Source organism: Panulirus ornatus, chromosome 59 (assembly GCF_036320965.1).
Source record: "Panulirus ornatus isolate Po-2019 chromosome 59, ASM3632096v1, whole genome shotgun sequence".
In the NCBI taxonomy this organism is placed as follows: domain Eukaryota; kingdom Metazoa; phylum Arthropoda; class Malacostraca; order Decapoda; family Palinuridae; genus Panulirus; species Panulirus ornatus.
This window is the reverse complement of record NC_092282.1, coordinates 27,409,511-27,425,474: the sequence shown is the minus strand read 5'-3', so window position 1 is coordinate 27,425,474 and position 15,964 is coordinate 27,409,511. Positions and strand designations below refer to the sequence as shown.

General features: G+C 40.0%; 1 protein-coding gene across 2 annotated transcripts in view; it reads right to left on the bottom strand.

Annotated features, from left to right (window-relative positions):
• Positions 1-15,964, bottom strand: part of l(3)80Fg (dnaJ homolog subfamily C member 16 l(3)80Fg) — a 93,026-nt gene that overhangs the window by 70,682 nt on the left and 6,380 nt on the right. The window contains exons 1-2 of one of the 2 annotated variants that reach the window (XM_071696582.1): positions 12,914-13,424; positions 1,816-1,882 (exon numbers count right to left, since the gene is read on the bottom strand). In XM_071696582.1, coding sequence (XP_071552683.1) covers positions 1,816-1,882; positions 12,914-13,065 — 219 coding nt within the window. In that variant the 5' untranslated portion in view covers positions 13,066-13,424. Of the gene's footprint in view, positions 1-1,815; positions 1,883-12,913; positions 13,425-15,964 lie in introns of those variants that run through there. The other variant, XM_071696583.1, reaches the window with a different exon arrangement.

Below are 15,964 nucleotides of genomic sequence, written 5' to 3'. Positions count from 1 at the left end.
AAACTCACTGAATGTAAGTTTCCGTAAGCATTCATGTACACCTCAAAAACAAATATACTGAATGTAAATCTGTGTAAGTATTCATGTACACCTTAAAACAAACTTGCTGAATGTACTCATGAAAGCATTCGTGTACAAAGACAAATATCTTCCCTGTTTTGTCTGATGATTAGTTAAACCTATCGAGACATTATGAAACTCAACTAGTGGCAACACGTGGTTGGCTGATATACTTGATTAGTAAGAAGTTTTAAAGTTTCCATTCAGATAATATTTTGAAACATTCGAGCAAGATCAGTATTCATGATTTGGAAACCTGACTGCTGAACTATCAATATCTAATATGGAATGACATATTCCTAAGAGCAATCATAAATCTGAAAGGTTGAAATGAACTGAAAACATGATACTATAATTAGCTATCAACCCTTCGCAGGTATTTGATGAATTCAGGGATACTGTGGATGTGTATAAACACTGGATGATATAGGGTCTGTTCATAGTCCTGACATAAGCTCAATCTACACATGCGCTGGTAATACTGTTTGAGGATGACTGAAATGTGCATAAGTAGTAACTAAGCACCACGAAGCAGTACATGGTGAACTGGCAACTTGTTTCATGGGTACTAGGCCTACCACCTATACATAAGTGTCACCAAAATCAGGGAAAATAAATGTCTTTGACATACATCTCAAAAACAATTCTGCTGAATGTAATCTTGTATAAGTATTCATGTACACCTCAAAATCAAATTTGCTGAACATAATCCTGTGTAAGCGTTCATGTACACTTCGAAAACATAGTTGCTGAATGCAATCCTGAGTAAGTATTCATTTACACCTCAAAAAAAAATTTACTGAATGTAATCATGTAAGCATTCATGTACATTTTAGAAACATATTTGCAAAATGTAATCCTATGTAAGCATTCATGTACACCTCAAAATCAAATTTGCTAAACATAATCTTGTGTAAGCAATCATGTACACTTCAAAAATAAATCTGCTGAACATAATCCTAAGTAAGCAATCATGTACACTTTAAAAACAAATTTGCTGAATGTAATCCTATGTAAGCAATCATGTACACTTAAAAAACAAATTTGCCGAATATAATCCTGTGCAAGCATTCATGTGCATCTCAAAAAATTTGCCAAATGTAATCCTGTTTAAGCTTTCATGTACATCTCAATAACAAACTTGCCGAATGTAATCCTGTGTAAGCATTCATGTACACCTTAAAAGCAAATTTGTTGAATGTAATCCTGTGTAAGCAATCATGTACATCTCAAAAACAAATCTGCTGAATGTAATCCTGTGTAAGCATTCATGTACACCTCAAAAACAGATTTGTTTAATGTAATCCTGTGTAAGGATTCCTGTATATCTCAAAAACAAATCGGCTGAATATAATTCATCCCTATTATATTTGGAATGAATCATGCTTTTTAAAAAGACAGATTGATAATGTAATCCACAATCACACTTTTAAACTCTCTCCCTTCTATTAACAACTAAGCATGATCATATCTTTCCAATTAAACTTCATATGTATCTATCTACCTTTTAGAAACTATAATTCAACAGAGTGAACATGGAAAAAACAATCTTTTATAAACTCAATAATACAAAACAAAAGAACAATTGTGTATATAATGAGTGGGAAAAAATTTGGTGGAAACAAGTGCTGTCTGGAAGCTGCATGAGTCCCATAAAGTGGGTTATGGGCTACCCATTATCACCATATATTCTGCACTTCATTGCTGTTATAAGTCAGAAATTTACATTATACATGAGAAAGCTTAACTTCTCACCTCATAGGCCTGGTTAATTTCAATAAACTTTGCTTCTGCCCCTGGTGATGGATTCTTGTCTGGATGCCTGTAACAAGAAACAAAATTAATTTCAAGTTTATCATGGATACAGTTGAAGGGATTTAAGACAGCAAAGCAAATAATTAAAGGACACTTAACAAGAATGTTTTTCATGACTATCTCTCTACCCCTTACTGTCCTTTTCCTTTGGCCATATTCATGGCAGAATCCCCATTCTCACATTACAGACAACCCTGGTTGAGAAAGAACTAAGGAATGAAAAGGGAAGGGGTGGGCCAAATGGGAAGTGGAAATGGCCTGATATCAAGGTCTTACCATTTAGAAGGGGGAAAGGCACACAAGGGATTGAATGAACTGGAACAATGTGGTATACTGAAGATGATATCCTGACAATCAGCTGAACCATAGCAAGTGAATCAGTCAAGGTGGGGCTCAGTAGTGGATGGTAGGTTCTGGTTTTAGAGAGGAGGAGTGCAAATGAGGCCATTGTTTGTCTGTTCCTAAAACTATCTCATTAGGGCAAGAGAAACAATTGCATTTAAAAAAGAATCCAAAAGCTTCACAGTCCCACCACTGACTATATCATCATAAAATAGGAAGTAATGCTCCAAATTATGCCATCAACCTTATCATATTCTTCATAAGCTACACTACATAAATGTTAGTATATCTATTATTCTATCACACTTAGCTGCTGTCTCAGGCATTAGCGAGGCAGCGCAAGTTAACAGAAGAAAGAATGGCCCAACCCACCCACATATGCATGTATATACATAAAAGCCAACACACGCATATATACTTACCTATACATTTCAATATATACATACATATACATACACCGAAACCACAGCTCCCTTTCCACATCCAGGCCCCACAAAATTTTCATGGTTTACCCCAGACACTTTACATGCCCTGGTTCAATCCATTGACAGCATGTCGACCCCAGTACAAGACATCGTTCCAATTCACTCTATTTCTTGCACGCCTTTCACCCTTCTGTATGTTCAGGCGCCGATTGCTCATAATCTTTTTCACTCCATCCTTCCACCGCCAATTTGGTCTCCCACTTCTCCTCATTCCCTCCACCTCTGATGAATATTTCCTCTTTGTCAATCCTTCCTCATTCATTCTCTCCATGTGACCAAACCATTTCAATACACCCTCTTCTGCTCTCTCAACCACACTCTTTTTATTACCACACATCTCTCTTACCCCTTTCATTACTTACTCGATCAAACCACCTCACACCACATAATGTCATCAAACATTTCATTTCCAACACATCCACCCTCCTCCACACAATCCTATCTACAGCCTATGCCTTGCAACCATATAACATTGTTGGAACCACTATTCCTTCAAACATACCCACTTTTCGCTCTCCGAGATAACGTTCTCACCTTACACACATTCTTCAATGCTCCTAGAACCTTCACCATCTCCCCCACCCTGTGACTCACTTCTGCTTCCATCCACTGCTAAACCCACTCCCAGATATTTAAAACACTTCACATCCTCTAGTTTTTCTCCATTCAAACTTACCTCCCAATTAACTTGTCCTTCAACCTTACTGAACCAAATAACTTGCTTTTATTCACATTTACTCTCAGCTTTCTTCTTTCACACACTTTACCAAACTCAGTCACCAACTTCTGTAGTTTCTCATCCGAATCAGCCACCAGCTCTGTATCATCAGTGAACTACAACTAACGCACTTCCAAAGCCCTCTCATCCAGAACAGACTGCATACTTGCCCCTCTCTCCAAAACTCTTGCATTCACCTCCCTTACTGAACCAAATAACTTACTTTTATTCACATTTACTCTCAGCTTTCTTCTTTCACACACTTTACCAAACTCAGTCACCAACTTCTGTAGTTTCTCATCCGAATCAGCCACCAGCTCTGTATCATCAGTGAACAACAACTAACGCACTTCCAAAGCCCTCTCATCCAGAACAGACTGCATACTTGCCCCTCTCTCCAAAACTCTTGCATTCACCTCCCTAACAACCCCATCCATAAACAAATTAAACAACCATGAAGACATCATGCACCCCTGCTGCAAATCAACATTCTTTGAGAACCAATCACTTTCCTCTCTTCCTACTAGTACACATGCCTTACATCCTTGATAAAAACTTTTCATTGCTTCTGGCAATTTACCTCCCACACCATATACTCTTAATACCTTCCACAAAGAATCTCTATCAACTCTATCATATGCCTTCCCCAGAATCCATAAATATATTCATTTATTTTGCTTTATCGCTGTCTCCCGCGTTTGCGAGGTAGCACAAGGAAACAGACGAAAGAAATGACCCAACCCACCCCCATACACATGTATATACATACACGTCCCCACACGCAAATATACATATCCATACATCTCAATGTACGCATATATGTACACACACAGACATATACATATATACACATGCACACAATTCACACTGTCTGCCTTTATTCATTCCCACCACCACCCCGCCACACATGGAATAACATCCCCCTCCCCTCTCATGTGAGCGAGGTAGCGCTAGGAAACGACAACAAAGGCCCCATTCGTTCACACTCAATCTCTAGCTGTCATGCAATAATACCCGAAACCACAGCTCCCTTTCCACATCCAGGCCCCACAGAACTTTCCATGATTTACCCCACACACCTCACATGCCCTGATTCAATCCATTGACAGCACGTCAACCCCGGTATACCACATCGATCCAATTCACTCTATTCCTTGCATGCCTTTCACCCTCCTGCATGTTCAGGCCCCGATCACTCAAAATCTTTTTCACTCCATCTTTCCACCTCCAATTTGGTCTCCCACTTCTCCTCGTTCCCTCCACCTCCGACACATATATCCTCTTGGTCAATCTTTCCTCACTCATTCTCTCCACGAGCCCAAACCATTTCAAAACACCCTCTTCTGCTCTCTCAACCACGCTCTTCTTATTTCCACACATCTCTCTTACCCTTACATTACTTACTCGATCAAACCACCTCACACCACATATTGTCCTCAACCATCTCATTTCCAGCACATCCACCCTCCTGCGCACTACCCATAGCCCACGCCTCGCAACCATACAACGTTGTTGGAAGCACTATTCCTTCAAACATACCCATTTTTGCTTTCCGAGATAATGTTCTCGACTTCCACACATTCTTCAAGGCTCCCAGGATTTTCGCCCCCTCCCCCACCCTATGATTCACTTCCGCTTCCATGGTCCATCCGCTGCCAGATCCACTCCCAGATATCTAAAACACTTTACTTCCTCCAGTTTTTCTCCATTCAAACTTACCTCCCAATTGACTTGACCCTCAACCCTACTGTACCTAATAACCTTGCTCTTATTCACATTTACTCTTGACTTTCTTCTTTCACACACTTTACCAAACTCAGTCACCAGCTTCTGCAGTTTCTCACACGAATCAGCCACCAGCGCTGTATCATCAGCGAACAACAATTGACTCACTTCCCAAGCTCTCTCATCCCCAACTGACTGCATACTTATCCCTCTTTCCAAAACTCTTGCATTCACCTCCCTAACAACCCCATCCATAAACAAATTAAACAACCATGGAGACATCACACAACCCTGCCGCAAACCTACATTCACTGAGAACCAATCACTTTCCTCTTTTCCTACACGTACACATGCCTTACATCCTCGATAAAAACTTTTCACTGCTTCTAACAACTTGCCTCCCACACCATATATTCTTAGTACCTTCCACAGAGCATCTCTATCAACTCTATCATATGCTTTCTCCAGATCCATAAATGCTACATACAAATCCATTTGCTTTTCTAAGTATTTCTCACATACATTCTTCAAAGCAAACACCTGATCCACACATCCTCTACCACTTCTGAAACCGTAGTGCCATTGTATAAAGGCAAAGGGGATAAGAGTGAGTGCTCAAATTACAGAGGTATAAGTTTGTTGAGTATTCCTGGGAAATTATATGGGAGGGTATTGATTGAGAGGGTGAAGGCATGTACATAGCATCAGATTGGGTATAGAGCAGAATCCATAAATGCTACATACAAATCCATCTGTTTTTCTAAGTATTTCTCACACACATCTTCAAAGCAAACACTGATCCACACATCCTCTACCACTTCTGATACCACACTGCTCTTCCCCAATCTGATGCTCTGTACATGCCTTTACCCTCTCAATGAATATCCTCCTATATAATTTCCCAGGAATACTTAAACAAATATCTCGGTAATTTGAGCACTCACCTTTATCCCCTTTGCCTTTGTACAATGGCACTATGCATGCATTCTGCCAATCCTCAGGCAATTCACCATGAACCATACATACACTGAATATCCTTACCAACCAGTTAACACCACAGTCACCCAATTTTTCAATAAATTCCACTACAATACCATCAAACCCCACTGCCTTGCTGACTTTCATCTTCCGCAAAGCCTTCACTGCTTTTTCTGTTTTCTGTTTTCATGAGTGGACGTGTATGTATATACAAGTGTTTGTGGGTGGGTTGGGACATTCTTTCATCTGTTTCCTTGCACTACCTCGCTAATGCAGAAGACAGCAACATAGTATAATAAAAGTATAATACAATTCATTTATTTATTTATTTTGCTTTGACACTGTCTCCCGCATTAGCGAAGTAGCGCAAGGAAACAGACGAAAGAATGGCCCAACCCACCCACATACACATGTATATACATACGCGTCCACACACACAAATACACATACCTATACATCTCAACGTATACATATATATATACACACACAGACATATACATATATACACATATACATAATTCATACTGTCTGCCTTTATTTTATTCCCTTCGCCACCCTGCCACACATGAAATACCATCCCCCTCCCCCTGCATGTGTGCAAGGTAAAGACAACAAAGGCCACATTCATTCACACTCAGTCTCTAGTAGTCATGTATAATGCACTGAAACCACAGTTCTCTTTCCAAATCCAGGCCCCACAGAACTTTCCATGGTTTACCCCAGACACTTCACATGCCCTGGTTCAATCCACTGACAGCACGTCAACCCCGGTATATCACATTGTTCCAATTCACTCTATTCCTTGCACGCCTTTCACCCTACTGCATGTTCAGGCCCCGATCACTCAAAATATTTTTCACTCCATCTTTCCACCTCCAATTTGGTCTCCCACTTCTTGTTCCCTCCACCTCTAACACATATATCCTCTTGGTCAATCTTTCCTCACTCATTTTCTCCAAGTGACCTAACCATTTCAAAACACACTCTTCTGCTCTCTTAACCACATTCTTTTTATTACCACACATCTCTCTTACCCTATTATTACTTACTCGATCAAACCACCTCACACCACATCTCGTCCTCAAACATCTCATTTCCAGCACATCCACCCTCCTCCACACAACTCGATAGCCCACGCCTCGCAACCATATAACATTGTTGGAACCACTATTCCTTCAAACATACCCATTTTTGCTTTGTGAGATAATATTCTCGACTTCCACACATTCTTCAACACTCCTAGAACTTTCGCCCCCTCCCCCACCCTATGATTCACTTCCGCTTCCATGGTTCCATCTGCCGCCAAATCCACTCCAAGATTATCTAAAACACTTCACTTCCTCCAGTCAAACTTACCTATCAATTGACTTGTCCCTCAACCCTACTGTACCTAATAACCTTGCTCTTATTCACATTTACTCTCAGCTTTCTTCTTTCACACACTTTACCAAACTCAGTCACCAGCTTCTTCAGTTTCTCACACGAATCAGCCACCAGCACTATATCATCAGCGAACAACAAATGACACTTCCTACGCTCTCTAATCCACAACAGACTGCATACTTGCCCCTCTTTCCAAAACTCTTGCATTCACCTCTCAAACAATCCCATCCATCTACAAATTAAACAACCATGGAGACATCACACAACCCTGCCGCAAACCAACATTCACTGAGAACCAATCACTTTCCTCTCTTCCTACACGTACACATGCCTTACATCCTCGATAAAAACTTTTCACTGCTTCTAACAACTTGCCTCCCACACTAAATACTCTTAATACCTTCCACAGAGCATCTCTATCAATTCTTAACATATGTCTTCTCCAGATACATAAATGCTACATACAAACCCATTTGCTTTTCTAAGTATTCCTCACATACATTCTTCAAAGCAAACACCTGATCCACACATCCTTTACCACTTCTGAAACCACACTGCTCTTCTCCAATCTGATGCTCTGTACATGCCTTCACCCTCTCAATCAATACCCTCCCATATAGTTTCCCGGGAATACTCAACAAATAATAAAATAAAACCCTCCCCTCCTTGTAATTTAACTTTCTAAAAAGGGAAACAGAAGAAGGAGTCACACGGGAAGTGCTCATCCTCCTCGAAGGCTCAGATTGGGGTGTCTAAATGTGTGTGGATGTAACCTAGATGAGAAAAAAGGAGAGGTATGTGGTATGTTTGAGGAAAGGAACCTGGATGTTTTGGCTCTAAGTGAAATGAAGCTCAAGGGTAAAGGGGAAGAGTGGTTTGGGAATGTCTTGGGAGTAAAGTCAAGGGTTAGTGAGAGGACAAGGGAAGGGAAGGAGTAGCACTACTCCTGAAACAGGAGTGGTGGGAGTATGTGATGGAGTGTAAGAAAATAAACTCTAGATTGATATGGGTAAAACTGAAAGTGGATGGAGAAAGATGGGAGATTATTGGTGCATATGCACCTGGGCATGAGAAGAAAGATCATGAGAGGCAAGTGTTTTGGAAGCAGCTGAGTGAGTGTGTTAGTAGTTTTGATGCACGAGACCAGGTAATAGTGATGGGTGATTTGAATGGAGAGGTGAGTAATGTGGCAGTTGAGGGAATAATTGGTGTACATGAGGTGTTCAGTGTTGTAAACAGAAATGGTGAAGAGCTTGTAGATTTATGTTCTGAAAAAGGACTGGTGACTGGGAATACCTAGTTTAAAAAGAGAGATATACATAAATATAAGCAAGTAGGAGAGATGGGCAGAGAGCATTACTGGATTACGTGTTAACTGATAGGCGCACGAAAGAGAGACTATTGGATGTTAATGTGCTGAGAGGTGCAACTGGAGGGATGTCTGATCATTATCTTGTGGAGGCGATCGTGAAGATTTGTAGAGGTTTTCATAAAAAAAGGTGAGAATGTTGGGGTGAAAAGAGTGGTGGGAGTAAGTGAGCTTTGGAAGGAGACTTGTGTGAGGAAGTACCAGGAGAGACTGAGTACAGAATGGAAAAAAGGTGAGAACAAAGGACGTAAGGGGAGTGGGGGAGGAATGGGATGTATTTAGGGAAGCAGTGATGGCTTGCGCAAAAGGATGCTTGTGGCATGAGAAGTGTGGGAGGTGGGCAGTTTAGAAAGGGTAGTGAGTGGTGGGATGAAGAAGTAAGATTATTAGTGAAAGAGAAGAGAGAGGCATTTGGACAATTTTTGCAGGGAAATAATGCAAATGACTGGGAGATGTATAAAAGAGAGGCAGGAGGTCAAGAGAAAGGTGCAAGAGGTGAAAAAGAGGGCAAATGAGAGTTGGGGTGAGAGTATCATTAAATTTTAGGGAGAATAAAAAGATGTTTTGGAGGGAGGTAATCAAAGTGCATAAGACAAGGGAACAAATGGGAACTTCAGTGAAGGGGGATAATGGGGAGGTGATAACAAGTAGTGCTGATGTGAGAAGGAGATGGAGTGAGTATTTTGAAAGTTTGTTGAATGTGTTTGATGATAGAGTGGCAGATATAGGGTGTTTTGGTCGAGGTGGTGTGCAAAGTGAGAGGGTTAGAGAAAATGATTTGGTAAACAGAGAAGAGGCAGTAAAAGCTTTGCGGAAAATGAAAGCCGGCAAGGCAGCGGGTTTGGAAGGTATTGCAGTGGAATTTATTAAAATAGGGAGTGACTGTATTGTTTGTTGGTTGGTAAGGTTATTTAATGTATGTATGACTCATGGTGAGGTGCCTGAGGATTGGTGGAATGATTGCATAGTGCCATTGTACAAAGGTAAAGGGGATAAAAGTGAGTGCTCAAATTAGAGAAGTATAAGTTTGTTGAGTACTCCTGGGAAATTATTTGGGAGGGTATTGATTGAGAGGGTGAAGGTATGTACAGAGCATCAGATTGGGGAAGAGTAGTGTGGTTTCAGAAGTGGTAGAGGATGTGTGGATCAGGTGTTTGCTTTGAAGAATGTATGTGAGAAATACTTAGAAAAGGAAGTGAACTTGTATGTAGCATTTATGGATCTGGAGAAGGCACATGATAAGAGTTGATAGAGATGCTTTGTAGAAGTTAATAAGAATATATGGTGTGGGAGGCAAGTTAGAAGCAGTGAAAAGTTTTTATCGAGGATGTAAGGCATGTGTACATGTAGGAAGAGAGGAAAGTGATTGGTTCTCAGTGAATGTAGGTTTGCGACAGGGGTGTGTAAGACCTCCATGGTTGTTTAATTTGTTTATGGATGGGGTTGTTAGGGAGGTGAATGCAAGAGTTTGGGAAAGAGTGGCAAGTGTGCAGTCTGTTGTGGATGAGAGAGCTTGGGAAGTGATTCAGTTGTTGTTCGCTGATGATACAGCACTGGTGGCTGATTCATGAGAGAAACTGCAGAACTGGTGACTGAGTTTGGTAAAGTGTGTGAAAGAAGAAAGTTCAGAGTAAATGTGAATAAGAACACGGATATTAGGTACAGTAGGGTTGAGGGACAAGTCAACTGGGAGGTAAGTTTGAATGAAGAAAAACTGGAGGAAGCGAATAATAGGGTGGGGGAGGGGGCGAAAGTTCTGGAAGCATTGAAGAATGTGTGAAAGTCGAGAACATTATCTCGGAAAGCAAAAATGGCTATGTTTGAAGGAATAGTGGTTCCAACAATGTTATATGGTTGCGAGGTGTGGGCTATGGATAGAGTTGTGCGCAGGAGGGTGGATGTGCTGGAAATGAGATGTTTGAGGACAATATATGGTGTGAGGTGGTTTGATCGAGCAAGTAATAATAGGGTAAGAGAGATGTGTGGTAATAAAAAGAGTGTGGTTGAGAGAGCAGAAGAGGGTGTTTTGAAATGGTCTGGGCACATGAAGAGAATGAGTGAGGAAAGATTGACCAAGAGGATATATGTGTCAGAGGTAGAGGGAACGAGGAGAAGTGGGAGACCAAATTGGAGGTGGAAAGATGGAGTGACAAAGATTTTGAGTGATCGGGGCCTGAGCATGCAGGAGGTTGAAAGGCATGCAAGGAACAGAGTGAATTGGAACGATGTGGTATACCGGGGTCGACGTGCTGTCAATGGATTGAACCAGGGCATGTGAAGCATCTGGGGTAAACCATGGAAAGTTTTGTGGGGCCTGGATGTGGAAAGGGAGCTGTGGTTTTGGTGCATTATTACATGACAGATAGAGACTGAGTGTGAACGAATGTGGCCTTTATTGTCTTTTCCTAGCGCTACCTCGCACACATGAGAGGGGAGGGGGTTGGTATTTCATGTGTGACGGGGTGGCAATAGGAATGAATAAAGGCAGACAGTATGAATTATGTACATGTGTATATATGTATATGTCTGTGTGTATATATATGTATACGTTGAGATGTATAGGTATGTATATTTGCGTGTGTGGACATGTCTTTCGTCTGTTTCCTTGCGCTACCTCGCTAACATGGGAGACAGCGACAAAGCAAAATAAAAAAAATATATAAATAATATATACACACAACCTTTATTACCTTATCTGATACCTGATACAAGATTATTATTCCAAATCATATTCTCTATCTGATATCATAGACCCTAAACAATACAAAAGCATTGCAGTACATAACAAACCAGTATTCAAAGCTGATAGTGATATGTAACAAAACTATAAATCTTCCCGAATCTTGAAAAATCATACCACAATCATTCTAGTTTTAACTATATGCACATATCTTTGTGAATTAACCTTGTTGGTATGCAGTAAACTTTGACAGTACATTTTCATGAAAATACAATCGTTTTTGAGTATCACAAAGATAATTCATATCTAATCTGGCAACATTACTACACAACTATAAGCACGGAGAGGCTTATTCAGATGCTGTCTCTGCTTTCCTCTTTTCTTTTTGCAACTCTTCTCAGTATTGGCTTCATTACTTCTTTCTTTTTCATTCATACTCGTCAGCAGTTAACCACGTTAACAAGGTTGTGCCACGAACAGACAAAGGGTCTCATTCACACACATCCATTTTCTGACTGACTTAGATAAACATACTTCATATATTGCATTGTCAGAACAGGTATGGAAACTTCCAAGCATATTTGATATATGATGAACATATTCCTGCAGATTTAGTTTCTAACTGAGACGTAGTGGTAGTTGCAAAGGTTCATATATCAGTGGCAAAGTTTCTTCTACCGTTAGACTCAAGGAAATGAAATGCAATGCTGATGGGAAGGAAGATGTTAGCAGTGCAAGAGAATAATGATAGTTTTGATATTATTCTTTGCATGTCACTGGTGGCTGCCAATGGTAACATACACTGAAACAGATAACCATTTTTACTTCTACAATAAACCAATCTCAAATGAAAAGTTGAGTCGCTTCTGCCCATGTCCATGATTTTGTGGTATCATAAACTGGTAAATTTATACTTCACTAACATATGCTGTCAGTTTAGTCATATTATGTTAGGTTTGTTATCTTGACTGCGGCACATGGAAGCTGTCTGGGGTTCACTGGTGCCCATGCCCCTTGTTCCTGCCATTCTCAGCTCTGCCTATCTTTGTATGAAAATATAATAATATGCAATGCCAATAAATCATGACAGACACTACGTATTAATCAATATTCTTTACAATAAAAAATACTATTACCACTTAATTTTGAGGTTACTTCTGTCGTCATAATTATGACTGGGTTTGGTACAATGTACTATTACCAAAAGCAGCAATGAGTAAATTTCAATATCTTATACCATTTCATATATGGATAACCAAAGAAAAATAAAACATTAAGGAGAACATGACGAAACATGTTTAATATTTTTTTTTTCTTCAGCAAATGTCAATTACGGCAACAAGCCCTCCATTACTTACCATTCTTTGGCCAGCTTTTTGTAAGCTTTCTTGATGTCCTGAACATCAGCTTTACTCTTGATGCCCAGAACATCATACGGGTTCCTGATCCGGGCACAAACACATAGTAAAAATGTGAGAAAAATGAAGATGGACTTTAGGCCTCTTGACATGACTGTCACCCTGTAGAATTCCTCCAATGACGTTATTGTAATTTAAGAAAATAACCAATCAAATACTTAATTCTAATACTCGCCGCTATACTTAGCACGACTACATACAAATGGGGACGTCTTTAAGGGTCTCAGACCCCATAATCTTCACAGTTTTGAAAATGAACCGTAATATATGATTCGTTTGTCAACAAACATGCGCCCAGCTGATCAATGACTCCCGGACCGGCCATTGGTGCCCCACCTCCCGCCAATAGGTTTAAACCCTCAACATACGGCTAGTTCAAGTAAAAAAAACACATTAAGTGGTGGGTTGTGTGATCTTAGAACTGTCTTCAACACTTGAAGGAGGTTTTCAAGATTTAAAAAAAAAAAGTGGGTATAACCTAACGGCCCTGATGAAACTGGTTGTAGACTGGCCTATGTCCCGCCCAGATTTAAATCAACACACAAGCACTTTGCACAAGTGTGTGTGTGGTCTTAAAATTGTCTGAAATACCCGGAGTTGGTTTTCAAAAATTCAACTGGTGGTTATTACATAACGATCTTACCTAATGATCTTGGTTAAAGTTCAGCCATTACCGGCTAATTGGTATTCTTACACTTTCGGAACCCATAGAACTGGATGAGGTTATGCTACGTTAGGTTTGGTTTGCTTGAAAGTTTTTTTCGATGGTCTTTGATATCTTTAGAACGATTCTGTTCTTAATTCTTAACGCAAATCACTACTATCTGAGATTTGCCCCACCCAAAAACACCCGTTCCCAATGGGGTCCACCGTCATCGTTGAATAAAGCGAAAACCCGGGTTTTGGGTGGGGGTGGAATCTAAAATCGTAGTTATTTGCTAAACAAACCAAACGAAGACCAGAATCGTTCAAAAGACATCAAAAATCTTCTCAAACCAATTTCAACAAAATATAACCTTGTCTAACAAAATTCCCTGGATTTCCCCAACCCGGTATTAATATTGACTGGCTCACCATGTCCCTCCCCGGACATATATCTTCAACGTACAGATGCTTCACATATGTACCACACCTGAAAGTGTGGAATCCTATCTGAATATGATTGCAGATGAGGTAAAAATCTTGAGGGAAGTGAAAAGCGAGAAAGAATGCATCACCTTGTTTACAAGGGAACCAAAAGACTCCACAGTTCAGATGGTTGATGAAACTCACCCTTATCTTGCAGGATATAATTAGAGTCTGTGTGTGAGAGGGACTTGGGAATCGCCAATGTCCCTAATCTGTCGCCAGTCCCATATTAGGAGAGTATTGAAGTAGATAAACTGTCTGCTAGCAAATATTAGAATAGCTTTCAAGTATATGGGTAAAGAAATATTTAGCAAACAGTTCATATCCTACAGAAGACCAAAACCAGTATATGCTTCCTAGGTTTGGATCCACACTTAAAGAATCAAAAAGAACTCACAAAGAAGGTCCAAAGAAGGGAAACAAAGAGGATACCAGAAATAAGAGCTAAGCTACAGGGAAACAAAGAGGATACCAAAAATAAGAGCTAAGCTACAAGAAAACAAAGATACCAGAAATAAGAGCTAAGCTACAGGGAAACAAAGAGGATACCAAAAATAAGAGCTAAGCTACAAGGAAACAAAGAGGATACCAGAAATAAGAGCTAAGCTACAGGGAAACAAAGAGGATACCAAAAATAAGAGCTAAGCTACAAGGAAACAAAGAGGATACCAGAAATAAGATAAACTACAGGGAAACAAAGAGGATACCAGAAATAAGAGCTAAGCTACAGGGAAACAAAGAGAATACCAGAAGTAAGAGCTAAGCTACAGGGAAACAAAGAGGATACCAGAAATAAGAGCTAAGCTACAGGGAAAGGCCGGAGGTTTTAAATTCACCCATATTGGAAGAGAGAAGAGAGAGGGAGGGGTGACCGCATCATATAACCTTAAAGTTTTTAAAGAAAGATCGACGAAGTAGACAGTTTAGAGTAACCAGAGGATATGACATGCAATTAAGAAACTTGTAAATAAGGATGTAAGGATATATTTTATAACACTGATGGACAAATGGAACAGATTGACTGAGGTCAAGGTTAATGCAGACAGCACATGTAAACTGAAGAGGCTCTCTGATAATAGAAAATGTTCAAGAAATGAGGCCCCCGCACAGTGTAAAACCCCCTACCCGTACAGCACAAATAGGTAACTATGGCTGAAGACAGCAGTCATTACTTTAAATGATGTAGGGATAGAAATTACACAAGAAACTTGTATAAACAGATGTGAAGAAGTACTCTTACAATATAAAAGTGGCGAATGAACGGAATAAGACGAATACAGAGCTAACAGAGAAGGTTTAGAGGAAAGCAGCAGAGATGGTACCAAAATTAAGAGCTGAGCTACGGGAAAGGCTAGAAGCCTTAAATATGCCGATTATGGAAGATAAAAGAGTGAAGGGTGGCCTGATCACAACATTGAGAGGTCACCTAATGAGTCTTCAGATCTTTCAACTTGGCTGATGATGGCGACAGTCAACAATCCTTCTAAAGATATAGGGATAAAGCGACCAGAGGACTTAATATGAAATTAATGAAGAAACTTGTTGAAGATATAGAGGAATACTTTTACCGTATGTGATACAACAAAAGAATTAACTGAAAGATGTGGTAATGGACAGGAAATGAAATTTAAACTAGATAATATTTTTTCGAGAGTTGGGGGCCCGAAGAGTATAAACTCCCGGCACTACGCAAAAAGTAAAGATACGAGTTGGCACAAAGATTAGCTTCATAGAAGAAATGACCGAGCCGTGACTTTGAAATACTAATTATACAGACAATAACAGATGATGTAATAAATCGTAAGTTCATTTGATAATTTGTCAGAGAAGGGGATCCAGTTCCCATTAATGTAGCCTAGTACC